Consider the following 13,573-nt stretch of genomic DNA (forward strand, 5'->3'; position numbering starts at 1 on the left):
AATTTAATTATAAAAAAAATATTATAACTAGTAACCATTGAAATAATGAAAGAGTAAATAATTCTTTTGTAATGAATAATTATTAAAATGATATAAGTAAAATACAGTTTTTTTATTATAATAATTATATAAATTTTAAAAATAATAATTAAGGGGATAAAATTGAAAACATAAAAGAGGACACCAAATAAGTATATAATTTTATATATAATTATAGATATACAATTATAAATTATAGATGCAAACTATATTTATAAATATGTCTATTTATTATTATTTTATGTATAAAATGCAAACTTAATTGAATTTCAAATTTTTTATACATTTGGACATTAATTTTTTTTAATTTATTAATTAATAAAAATAATTATATTCTTCAATTGTGTTTCAAACACTTAATTTTCCGATATTAGTCACAATTTAAATTATATAATAGGTTACTTATTACAAATCTAAAATATATTAAGTTTTAAACCTTTAATAGATTTTATTATTTTTAATTTTATTAATATTTTTTATTTATTTAGTACTCAAAATATTTAAATTTTTCAATGGAAGTTTTACAATTTATTTTATTCGTTTATTATCATTTTATTTGATCATCTCACTCACTTATTTTAACTAGTCAATAATTATAAAATTTTATAGTTAATATAAAATTATATTTTGTGTTGAATATAAAATGATAAATGACTCTTTATTGTTTGAATTGATCTCACTCACTTATTTTAACCAGTTAATAATTATAAAATTTTATAGTTAATATAAAATTATATTTGTGTTGAATATAGAATAATAAATAACTCTTTCTTATTTTAATTGAGAACATAATAACAACAAACTTTCATTATCACAACCTGGTAAGGATGTTGAAAGTCTCTTAATCATATAACTAATAACACAAAAAAAAAAAATAAAACATGAAGATTTTGTTATTTAATATGTTTCCAATTAAAAAAATAAATTATTATTTTTTAATATATTAGTACAAAAATTTGCATTTATTACTACTTAGAAATAGGTGAGTAACATGACAAAACAGAATAAGAGTCGCATTATCAATTAACATCAAATTAAAATGATTCCAATTTAATTAAAAAATATAAAAATTTTATTATTAAATAAATAAATAAAAATTAATAAAAACTCAATTAAGAACGTAATGATGTAAAAATTACGTACTTATAACCTAACTAAACATATTTATAATTATTGTAGTTAAAATTAAAATTTATTTCGTGTAATATCATAAATCTTACACGTGATTCACAATAGAATCATTAAAATCTTCAAAAAAGATCGCAAGATTGCGTGGATGATTGTTTTTTCTAGCTTATCTAAAATTCCATTCTTCATTCAAATAAATTTAAATAAAAAAATTAAATCTAATTAAAAATTAATATAATTAAAATTTAATTATATGTGTTGGAAAGGAAATCATCATCTAATTAAAATTTAATACAATTAAAGTTTACATTTTTTAAAACTACAACACTTATTTACTTTATAATAAACAAAAATTTTAATTAAAACAAAATTTAAACCTAATTAAAATTAAAATTTTCCTGTTGTTTTGTTTTTCTTAACTTTGGTAACAATCCAAATCCAATTTTTAGAAATGAGTTTCACTTTCCACCAATACCAATGGGTTGTGTGAACAGTCCAGAGAAGAAATACAATTCCAAATACAGATCCCACTCAAAACTTAAAAGGAAGAAGACGAAGTTCAACACCCAACAACCTTCGAACCATGTTGCATGGTTATGCCACGTGGAGAATTAAATTAGGAGGTGGAAACGAGAAGCAGTGGTTGAGGAACAACACTATTTATAGTATCTGTCTTCCCACAAACTCCTAAGTCATAATCCCAACCTGTGACCTCTTCTTAATTGCACTCCAACCACCACCAGCTTCCTTCATTTATTTATTATTTCCATACCATATTCATAACACTCCACATGTCTTAATATTTTTAACGGACTTAATTATCATATGAAAATAAGATATAATTAATAAAATGAAATTTAAATATCTATTTTCGAAATGTTTTTTTCCTTCACGCGTGTAAAATAGTAATTTGGGTGAAACGTGACACGAGACACTAAACAAATACTGCCGGTACCATGTTCGTAGTTAAATTGGAATAATGAATGGTAGTTGAATTGTGGCGTGTAAAAGAGATTAACGGCGTTAAGCTACCGTTCAATGTTACACTAGGGAGACTTAATTGGACACCACCACCACCTCACCTGTGTACATTAAATAGAGAGAAGACCAGCCATAGCACTTCGCTAAAACAACACAGACAGAGAAAACAGAGACAACATCGGAGACAGAGGTTTTCGTGACCATGAAGCGGCAGAGCAGAGTGTTTGCGGTGATGTTTGTGGTGGCGGTGGCATGGTGTGCGGTGGAAGGCGCCGATGAAATGGCGACCAAGTGCGGGAAGGTGATTCAGGATGTTATTCCGTGTATGGGTTTCGCTTCGGGGAAGGAAGCGAAACCGGCGGAGAAATGCTGCGACGCAACCTCGAGCATAAAGCAGAGCAACCCAGAGTGTTTGTGCTACATCATTCAACAGGTCCACAAGGGTAGTCCAGAGGTCAAACAAATGGGGATTCAAGAGGACAAGTTGCTTCAACTCCCTTCCCTCTGTAGCGTCAAGAACGCCAGCATCACCGACTGTCCCAGTAAGCACTTTCACTCTCTTCCAAAATCCTTTTTCACTCTCTCACGCCATTAAAAACTTCACCTTTCATCTGCATATGTGAAAGTTCGTGTTTTTTTTTTTTCCAAAATCCTAGGTTTAGGGGTGTCCAATTGAAAGTCTCATGGATACTGGCTTATGTGTTACGTAAGATGCTTGTGTGTTTGTGTGTGAGAGTTACCTTATTGAGGGGAGGTTCTAACTTTAGGATCACAGATTCGTCGTTTAGGTGATTCTGAAGGATACCTTATATGAATCAAAATATTTTATTAGTTAGTGTGAGAACACCGTGAAGGTTAAGTTCTTACTTTGTTCTTATTTAATAGTAGCTTTTCTTATGTTTTATTTTGAACAGTGAAAACCCAGAACCTATGCTTTTCTTTCTTGCAAATCTTTTTCAACTACTATGTGAAACTTTTAGATTTTAATATATGTAAACATGCTTAGAAACTGTAATAAGAATGAGGCGACCCATCATCTAGATTGGTTAAGAGGGCATCACCATTACTTTCAACAAGATTGCGTATATTAACTACAATCTGATTCTTGTCGCTAATTAAATTGATATGTGACCAAAGAACAAACCCAAGAGCTCACAGTTTCAATTTTAACCATGTCTCCTTCATCATTTGGAAAAGTAACAGTCTATAATAAAAAACTCATAACTGTGGACACCATCGTAGGTGAAAAAATGAACTACTTTATAGGAGTATTTCTATCGCATACAAATTTATGCAAGTAAAACTACTATTCTTGTGTATGTTTTGATAAATACTAGCTAGCTGGTGCCTAGGGTTTTTTAAAGTGTTTGTTTGATGGGACAAAAATGGAAGATAGATGAACAGTTGTCGGTGTTTGATTGGTAATAAATTTGGTCACATGTCGTCAACCACTAATGCTGAATTTCTGTATAATCTATAGTTACTATATACTGATACTAATAATACTACATGGTATACGATTTTAATGTTGGCAGAGCTTCTGGGTCTAGCACCAAATTCCCCTGATGCTGCGATTTTCACGAACTCTTCGAAGGTAACTCCTGCAACATCGAACACACCAAGTACGACCCCACAAAGCCAAAACGCATCGCATGGAAGTATGGTTGTACCTAGTATTCCGATGCTGATAAGTTTGACCGTTGTTCTGGTTGCAATTTCACCGGTTTTTGTGAGCATTTATACATGATGATGGAGAACGTTGAACGTTGTGATGAATGAAGCGGGTGTAGTCAGTGAAAGTTGTCGTTTTGTTTGCTGTTTTTGGTTTCTGTAGGACTTTCAATTAATGAATTGGTTTGCCGTTTGCATATGTCGTTATGGGACCCCATGTAATGCTCCTCCTTTTTTTCTGCTTCTCACAGTTAATATTAATGGATTCTTGGTCGCAGTTCAGAGTCTTCAAATAAAGATAATGCTAAAAAAATACTACTACACCCAAAGTAGCAAAATAATTCAAAAATTTCCTTTTTTTTTAATTATGTACAAATAAAATATGTATGAATATCCCTAGTATGAACATTTAAGAAAAAAAAAATATAATTTTCTGTCTATTACTGTCACTACTCTAGGAATTTCAACTGCCCATACATTTATCTATTTATTTCTATATTACAGGTTACAATATTTGAGAAAAAAAAGAATTCCGGCTCAACAATTTTTTAAGTGGACCTTCAACTAATTTTTAGTGGAAAAGCATAATTCAATGGAAATACATATTGCCAACATAGTAAAATTGGAACCATTAGATTTTTCGTTTCTTTCGCAAAGTAAATCCCTGTTATATATAATATTCGGTTGGTCAAACAGAGTGCAATGTTTTAACTTCTGAATTTTTATATTGTATTTCAGAAAATGCATAAATCCTTAAAATTACAAGTTTTAGGTAACTAGTGTTGATCAGGAACAATTACCCATTACAGAAGTTATATTCTGTGCACATGATTTCTACCTAACTTTAAATTCATACATAAGTGTTGTAGAGCAAAAACACAACTTTGGGATGAAAAATAGGATCTCGTGTTAACTGAAGTCGTGTGGCAGAAGAGCAACTTTCAAGTTTTTTTCGCATGGGCGCCACTTGAAGTTGTATGAACAGATAATGTCTTCCAATTTTTTTAAGAAAAAGGAAAGTCGTATGCGATGTGGAAAAATTTGTAAAAGCAAAATATGCGGTTGGAAATAAAAAAAGAAAAATAATATCTTATCACCCAAAGTACACCTACCTTACTATCCATTATAATGATATAATAATATTTATTAAAATTTTAAATTAAAAACATATACTAAATATTAAGTTATATATGTGATGGGTGATAACATATCACCACCCAATAAAAAGATTGGGTGGGAATAGCAGAACACTAGATATTGTGGTAGGATGGGCTTGTAAGCCCTTGGTTGGACCGTGTTTGGGCCTGAAAATATACTGTGCCAGTTTTTAAAAAGAAGTATATTAGATTAGTGTGATTTCGGGTTTGGTTTTTGCGTGTTTTTGTTTCCTCGAGTAGCTTCAACTATTTACCGCCCCGCCGGAGAAGGAGAAGAAGGATCTGTGTCGTGTTGTGTCGCCATGTCTCGGGTAATCAAACGCCGTCTCTCTCTTTCTCATTCCTTCACTTATGATAATTATCTCCGATTTCTTTCTCGTCTTCCTTAGCTACGGTTATTGAACCCTAACCCAATCGATCTCGGATCAATGTAGTCGATTTTTAGGGATTTCTCCATTGTTATCGATCTAATTTTGATTGCTCTCCTTTTTCCTCGTTGTTTTTGTCTTCGGGCGGATTTCTTTTTTTTTTCTTTAATTTGTTGTTACGGCACGGTTCTGTTTGCTTATGCATCGTCGCAGTGAATTCGAATCTTAGACTTTGTGTGGTTTCGCAGGTTGACAACAGAAATTCCTCAGCCGCCAAGCGTGCCAGGACTGATGGTGCGTCGTGCCTTTTCTGTTTTTCTTTTTAACTGTGATGTTTATGGATACTTCAACAGTGTTCCTTACACTGGAAGTTGAAATTATCGTGCGTGCGTATTATTTTACATTCTGCTATCAATTTATGCACCAGTAGCCGTTGTCGCAATGGCTAATTTCCACACCCTCCATTATGTTGTGCTGCTTTTTTATACTGCAATCTGATTGTGTGGTGATAAAACTGAGCTTGGGTGCATTTTGATTGGTTTTTGTTTGTAGGTAGCCGTAGGGAAGATGATTGGACTTGCCCCAGCTGTGGTAATGTCAATTTCTCTTTCAGGACAACTTGTAACATGCGTAATTGCACTCAACCAAGGCCAGCTGATCATAATTCGGTAAGATATTATATGTAACGTCACCGTGATATTTTTTGAAATGTATTTGAATCTCGCAAATGATTTAAGGTTAGTTTATTTTATGACAAATGTCATCGATAGCATTGTTGGTAGACTATTGGTTTTTTCTCTCTTTTTATGCTCTCGTTTTACTGGTATTTCTTATGGTCTTTTCTTTTGTATTCCTACTTTATTTAGTCTTTCGTTCCCAAATAAAGGAGAATGTGGAGGGTATAGTAATCAAATGTTCATGCATGCAGGCAAAGGACAGACATGTAGTTGTTTTTATTTTGTTTTCTTCTAGAGCTACTTTTTTAATCAAATTTTTTTATCTATCCCAGAAATCTGCTGCCAAGCCTCTACAAGCTCCACAGGGTTATTCATCTGCAGCTCCTTATTTAGGTTCTAATGCTCCATCTTCTATATATCTTAGTGTCCCACCATATGGGTCTTCTCTGTTCAATGGATCATCAGTTCCTCCCTATGATGTTCCATTTTCTGGAGGATCAGCATATCACTACAATTATGGTAGTCGCCTTTCTGCTGGAAGTCCTTATAGACCATTGCATTTATCTGGACCTGCACCCTACACCGGTGGGCCAGTGATGGGAAATGGTATGTTCTGTTTCTTGTTTTTTGTCATTGAAGGCGACGAAGTTTCTTCAATTGGATGGGCGTAATGAATAATCAATTGGAACTTCCTCATGTGTTGATAATGATTGAGTTAATGTTACATAAATCTTGCTTCTTTGATTCTGTTATGTTATTTCTCTCTCTCTTTTGCTTTTCTCCTTTTGGGTAATATTACCTTTTTGATTGGGTATTTTCTTGCAGGTGGGATCTATGGAATGCCCCAACTGTTGGATCGCTATGGCCTGGGTGTGCCTATTGGACCTGGGACAATGGTATGAGGCTGTAAGCTAAAAGATTAAAATCAATTCTATATAACTTCAAATGGCAGGAACAACGTTGTTTTATTACTGTCTGTCATCAACTGAATAATCTTATGTCAAGTTATGCATTTGTTTGTTCATTGTAAACAATATTAGTGAAAGCTAGATATTTGTTTTTTCTATTGTGTTACAATCCCAAGTCATTATGGTCTTAACGATCTGCATTTAGTTTTTCATGGTAACAGCTTAGGGATCATGCATACATGGTCAATCAATTGTATCTTACATTAAAACAAATTACTGTACGCTCATTGTTTTTCATCTTCAAAGCTGGATTTGATCCCTTGTCAGCTAATGAATGAAGCTATAATTTGTAAATTGTGTAATTTCATGGATTTTGTTGCAAAATTTGATGTAATATTCATTCTTTCCTGGGCAGGGTGCCAGACCTGGATTTTTTCATGATGATAAGTCTCAGAAAAAAGGTACGGGTTTGTTATTCATAGTCTTTGTCTATTTATGTTCAAATGGAAATTGATGTGGTATTATTGTTCCCATCCCCACTTCTCGAATAGATGCAACTCGTGACAATGACTGGACATGTCCAAAATGTGGCAATGTCAATTTCTCATTCAGAACTGTCTGCAACATGAGAAAGTGCAACACACCTAAACCCGGATCTCAGGTTTGCTGCCTTTGTTTCTGTTGTGGGCATATTTGTTGTGATTAACTTTTACATCCTGGAAAATTTGATGTTTAACATTTTTGTATAAATGATGATTAAAATTGTTGGATGTGATCGTTGGGCTGCAGGCCTCAAAGTCCGACAAAAATTCTAGTAAGTATCTTCTGTCATGACACATTTCTGTCATACTTGAATGATGTCATTATCTTATACAAGAGTAACATTTGTTAATTATGTTTCTTTGTGTTCGCCATTCAGAGCAAAAGATGCCTGAGGGAAGCTGGAAGTGTGAAAAATGTAACAACATAAACTATCCTTTCAGAACCAAGTGCAACAGACAGAATTGTGGTGCTGACAAGCCTGCTGAGTCTGATAAATCTCCTTCACCATCTGCTGATCAGAATGATCAGGTTTGTTGTCTAAAATGTTTTGATTTTGTTAACCTTCATTTGTTGTTGCAACAGTTGTTGGTTTTCCAAGAGCAGCTTTGTGACATGATGAGCATTTTCAAATTGCAATCTGTTGTGAAGTTTTCTTTTAAGTGGATTCTAAGGAAAAGCTTCAGTTTTGTTTCCTTTCATTTGAAACCTTTTTATTACACCTTTTCAGTTTCTTCCTATCTATCCGTTGCAATCTTTAATTTGCAATTATTTACTGTTCCAGTGAGTACTAGGACATGTTTGAGGGTTGAGAAGGTCCAGAGTTGTCATCAAGAATTGCTCAGTTTCGGTGTCTGACAGTCAGTCTTGTCGTCCTCTATGTTGCAGCAGTTGTCAAGTCACTCACCTTCTCAATATGTGTCAAGTTGTTGTATTAACTGAGATGGTATTTTGGTCTTTGTGGATTGTTATGATGCATGTGTCAGCCAACTTTCCTGGCACAAAGGTTATTGCAGTTTCCAGTTTTAAGTTTTTGGTTCATGAATGTCTGTGTTTAAGTATTACTCTAGATGCCTCAAGAATATGAAGATTCTGAGTTTTTAGATTTATTAGGTGGCATTTAGTTTTGGGTAGTAGATGAAAGTGTCTTCCTAACATACCACTTAGGATATGTGCATCAGTATTTGTTACAGAAGCCATTTTCTCTCATGCTATTGCTTGAGCTACATGGATGATTCATGTCGTGTCGTTGAATTAAAGTTGGCGGTAGATTATTTAGTTGTTTTTTTTAGTTTCATTTAGACAAGCTTTCCTAGCCCGATAATATTTTAGGGTTTTGGGTAATCTTTTATGTACCTTGAGTGCTAATCTTCGTGTTTCTGGTATCTCACTCTTACATTTTGTTTCGCTACTCTAATATTTGGTGGATGTCAAGTAGGTATCTGTTGTCCTTTATGAATCGTGTCAATTGGGCAATTTAGTAGTCCATCGGAATTATTCTCTGAAATCATAGTTCGCGAATTTGTGTAAAAGTTAGTATCTGAATTTATGACTAGCATCACGGTAGTCATTCTTTTAGCCCATAGCCAAGAAGGACTTGTTTGATAAAGGTTTTGTTAATATAGACTAGAATACATTAACAAAATTCAACGACCAGCTGATGATTTCAAGGATGGACTTAGATGTCTATAAATATTTAAGTATTCAGTGTAGTGCTGCTTCGTACGAATCGGACCATAAATCCATGCAGAGGATGGTTGGGAGAAGAGATGAAGTAACCTGATATTGTACTCCCAAGAAGCTTTCAATATGCTTTATTCTAGAAGCACGTCGGACTTTGACGAATGATTGGTAGGAAGTCTGCTAGTAGGGTGTTCTTCATTGCTGGGTCTCACTACGTTAGCTGCATTTTTGTATTTAAAAGTAACCTTGATTTGAGTTATTAGGATTAAATTTTACCCATAACTTAGAATGTCGTATAACTTTTGGCCTGCATGAGGCTCATTAAATCACAATCCATTTTACCTCCTTTTATCTAATTTAATTTTTGGTTCGTTCACATTTTTAGTTTGTTCAATTTGATTTTTATAAATAATAAAATGATCAATTAATCACTTTAATTTAAAAGTTGTAATGACTTCTTCAAGGTTTAATCAAGTTTTCGATTTTAATAATGCAATTGTATGGGTAATTCCTGTAAGTTTAGATCCTTTATAGTTTGTGCCATTTGGATGTAAAGTTGAGATTGAATCCTTGAAAGTTAAGGAATATGATTCAGATTAAATTGAACGAAATATCTAAATAATGGAAATTAACAGGTAATTAATTGTAATATTTTTATTCAATTTTAAACGATGATATTGAAGAAGCCTACACTATAAGTTGTTTTAAGAAATGCTGACGAGTTGCGTTAACAATGGAAATTGATATCAACTCGAAAAAAGAATCATACTGCACACCTTTGTAAGTAGAACGGATAAAACCTAAAAGAAATGAGATACTGTTATGTTATCTCCAGTAAGTTCAAGTTGGGGTGTTAAAAGTTTTCAATGGAATTTGCTAACGATATAAATGATTAAAAATGAATTGAGGGTTGCCATATTCCTTGTTCTGTCGATGGAAATTCGTAGAACTTCAAGTTTATTAACATGTGGTTGAAGCTTACAGACCTCGAAGCGTATTTTATTCCGACAGCTGCTCATAAATAGGTTCAGGTTTAATTGGTTTGAGACATTCTTATTTACATTCTACAGAAATACATGTATCTGAATTCATACTAGACTTAATTAAATGGATGCTCTTTCAATATGCAAATATCATTAGAATATGAAGATTCATGATTAGAAGTGGAAGTTAAATGAAAAAAAAAACATTTAAAGGTGATGGGCATGCACTGTAACGATAGTTCAAATTAGATGGGCGCAGTCTGGTACAATATGAAATGTATCGAGAGTTTTCAACAAAATTCAGAAAATGGAGTGAACGTGCACAACGAGCAATCAGTTCGTTTAATCTCCATTAAAAAATGGACGCAAAATAAGGAGAGAAAGCAGGCTGGGATGTTGAAGATGTAAGCATTTGAAGGAGAGCATTGCATTGATCATTCCAGATGGTTGCATGGAAAAGGCGAGTCATAGGGTGCACTCAACAGCTGAAAGTCTTGAAAGCGATTGTTGGCATCACAGTCTGAGAATGAGATACACATGCTCATGGTGGAAGGGGATGGTTGTTGTTGATGATCAGTGTGCCAATATTCTGAAGAGGAAGCAAGTGGTAAACGCTGTTGCTGGTGCGTCATCGAGTGTGTCATAGACTGATTAATGCCACTTGTTCGAGAGGAGCGTTCCAGGGATAAGAACTTAGTCTCATATGGACCCCATGAATTGCTTGACAGAAGAGAGAGAGCACGGTTAACATCTTGTGCACCATTCGGATCACACGAACTAATGGAATTGGGATCTTCTAAACCTGCAATAACAACAATTCTATCAACACTTAACAATAATAATCATCGTTTCACCCAACACTTCATATTAAGAGGTCAACAACAACAACAACCTGGAACAATAGTCTTAGCTGCTATACTTCTGGATGTTAGAAGGCCACTGTTATCATCAGAAAACATAGACACAATACTGGGTATCTTATCGAAGCCTTTTGCGGGCTTCGGAAGAAAATCTTTTGTCTGGGGGAGCTTGCTGCTGTGCATATCCTGCCAGACCATGTTTGTAGCACTTCTTGAAAATGCAAATGGGCTCATCATTTGCCTCCCATCTGCAAAGTATTCAAATGTAAATTGTGCTCTTGAGGTGACTGACACCACTCAATTATGAAAGGAACCAAACTAACGGGGTTTCTTGTTTACCTACCACATGCTTTGCTTCAATTAAGTGTGTGCCCTGTCTAGTTTCCTATCACTCGCCCACCGTACTGTGTTTATGCCTTTTACAAGTCATAGTTCATCATTTTTTTTACTATGGTTCTATTTATATTACTTTTTTATAAACACAAGAAAAAAAAAGATATTTAAAATGAATTCTCTTTATTTACAGCTCACAAGTTTCCAAGAGAAGTTGAAATAAACTCTAAGTACATAACAGAAACACTATAGGAAAACATGCAACTGTCGCTAGCTGGAATCAGTTGTGATCATACAAAAATGGGAATTTGTAAATCGCCGAAAAAGAAATTTCTGATAACATGGTTACGATAAAGGAAAAATGGGTCAGATTCTGCACACATTCACCAAATTTTGTTCCCCATATGTTCATATTTTTTACCACAAGTTTCATTCTCATAATTCTCCCAGAAACATTTCATGATATGTTCTACTATGCATCCATAATAATAAACTGCAAAACCAGACCAAAGAGCAAGGGAAAACCAGTGTATTTTCCAAGAGAAGGGAGTGTTTTTGTTATACCATAAGGCGACGAAGACAAAGCTGATGGATTTAACTGGACTGAGTCAGGCTGTGGTTTGCGACGCCTTGCATTATGATCTGAGAGACGTTTTCTGCAGCTTCTTTTTTTGTCATCAAACTCTGACAGAGCATGGAACCTTCAACAACATAATTCATGGGAAAAGCTTAAACCAATTTATCTGATATGACCGACAAAGACAGCCAAATCTTTATTTTAACTGATATGTGTCTGAAAAATGTTATTTTTACTCCATGTCATTTTCTTCAGAACAATCAGAATTTTACTGAGATTTACCTGCTACATTGCTGGCAAAACCGGCGCTCCAAACCAGCTACAAGCACCTTAGGGGATTTGGAATGAGCTTCACACACTCTGTGTTTGCGATGGTAATCTTTAGCAGAAGAAAGGTCAAGGCCACAACCTTCCACCTGGCAGCTTGGATGCTGCAAATTCTGACCACTGGTTTTATATTTCTTTCCTGAAGAAATTGGAACCTCAAAAGAGGGTTTCTTGGAATCACTTCCTGCGCATACATCCTCAAAGTACAACCTTTTTCCAAGCTTCAGAGTTAGCAGAGGTTCACCAGAGACCGGAGAAGGAACTGCTGATTGAGAAGTTTCAACTGGGCACAGTTCTTTCTTCCCAGTGGAATCATCCTGAGAACCTTCCAGAGTCAACACCGATGCCTTGCTATCCCCATTTGACAGTGAATTGTTGGAAGCTGATTTTGAGCTCCTTGGTGAAGAAGCATGTACTAGTTCAGACCCAGAACATGCACTCCCACCTGATGGATAAAACACCCCAACATTGATTTCTCGATCTGCTTCGTTGCTGCTACAATCAGTTGTTGGTAACCTCGGATTTTCTGTTGCTTTTGTATTGAAGAAGAATAAGTGCTCCCAGTCCCATTGTCCGAGAGATTTTGTATTCCACTCCATCATCACAAGTCCTTACAAATTCATATACAAATGCTCACTGTGATCTGCAAACTACAATTCAAATCAAAGGTAAGTGCTAACCGCTTTAGTTTCTTCAGAAGCAAAGAACAAGCATACAAGATCTTATGAAAGAAATTAAACTAGTACAAGAAAGAACAAAAACTAGAATAGTGTTTGGCAGAAGCAAAGGGCACAAAGAATACCTGAATAAATGTAGTGGACGCATGATCATATTAATAATACAATAATTGTGAACGGACCAATAATTCATAAAACCTAAGAACAGCTAATTCTTAAGGGTAGTAAACATAGAAATCATCAATCTTTCAAAGACAACATTAAAACTAAAATCACTTGTTCTAGCCCTATGTCGGATGGATTTCCAGCAAGACCAGATGCAGAAACAAACCAGAGATTTAAACAAGAATAGAAAATATCTTGGCAGCAAACAAAAAAGTACTTAGCAAATAGCAAGTTGTAATGGTAAGTAAGCAAGTATAACATTGAAAGTGTAAATCAGTTTAACCATACATTTTACCAAAGGCGAACTCCTAACCTGAGATGCTCCTGGGGGAATTATCTTATTCAGAATAACCAAAAGAAAGAAGCTAATTACACAAATCAAACAAATCCGTGGACTCCACAGTGTTCTGCAAATCCCGTCCATAACTTTACAGACAGATGAGTGGCTGTATTTTAGTGTTGCAAGACTTCTCAGACTGATATCAACCAGTCCCCACCA

General features: G+C 34.3%; 3 protein-coding genes across 4 annotated transcripts; 2 read left to right on the forward strand and 1 right to left on the reverse strand.

The window, feature by feature from the left end:
* The first annotated feature begins 2,276 nt into the window (after positions 1 to 2,276).
* Positions 2,277 to 4,096, forward strand: LOC114175056 (non-specific lipid transfer protein GPI-anchored 1-like). The gene is made up of 2 exons (XM_028059818.2): positions 2,277 to 2,690; positions 3,684 to 4,096. Exons 1-2 carry the CDS (start codon positions 2,351 to 2,353, stop codon positions 3,893 to 3,895), a joined length of 552 nt encoding a protein of 183 aa, XP_027915619.1. The 5' UTR covers positions 2,277 to 2,350; the 3' UTR covers positions 3,896 to 4,096.
* A 996-nt stretch (positions 4,097 to 5,092) lies between these two features.
* Positions 5,093 to 8,854, forward strand: LOC114188681 (Ran BP2/NZF zinc finger-like superfamily protein). 2 transcript variants are annotated; one of them, XM_028077278.2, is made up of 10 exons: positions 5,093 to 5,287; positions 5,593 to 5,638; positions 5,897 to 6,012; positions 6,354 to 6,627; positions 6,847 to 6,917; positions 7,345 to 7,390; positions 7,481 to 7,590; positions 7,719 to 7,743; positions 7,849 to 8,000; positions 8,254 to 8,854. In XM_028077278.2, the coding sequence occupies exons 1-10, from the start codon at positions 5,279 to 5,281 to the stop codon at positions 8,254 to 8,256; spliced, it is 852 nt and encodes a 283-aa protein (XP_027933079.1). In that variant the 5' UTR covers positions 5,093 to 5,278; the 3' UTR covers positions 8,257 to 8,854. The 2 variants fall into 2 exon arrangements, with proteins under 2 accessions (XP_027933079.1, XP_085532005.1); XM_085675879.1 differs by having other exon boundaries at positions 7,849 to 8,854.
* A 1,504-nt stretch (positions 8,855 to 10,358) lies between these two features.
* Positions 10,359 to 13,337, reverse strand: LOC114195749 (squamosa promoter binding protein-like 2). Its single transcript, XM_085675874.1, has 4 exons — positions 12,188 to 13,337; positions 11,893 to 12,029; positions 11,028 to 11,243; positions 10,359 to 10,937 (listed from the first exon to the last, which is right to left on the reverse strand). Exons 1-4 carry the CDS (start codon positions 12,832 to 12,834, stop codon positions 10,570 to 10,572), a joined length of 1,368 nt encoding a protein of 455 aa, XP_085532000.1. The 5' UTR covers positions 12,835 to 13,337; the 3' UTR covers positions 10,359 to 10,569.
* Between the last annotated feature and the right edge of the window lie 236 nt (positions 13,338 to 13,573).

The sequence above is a fragment of the Vigna unguiculata genome, chromosome 1, assembly GCF_037176805.1.
Source record: "Vigna unguiculata cultivar grain cowpea cultivar isolate G323 ecotype 2 chromosome 1, ASM3717680v1, whole genome shotgun sequence".
Classification (NCBI taxonomy): Eukaryota; Viridiplantae; Streptophyta; class Magnoliopsida; order Fabales; family Fabaceae; genus Vigna; species Vigna unguiculata.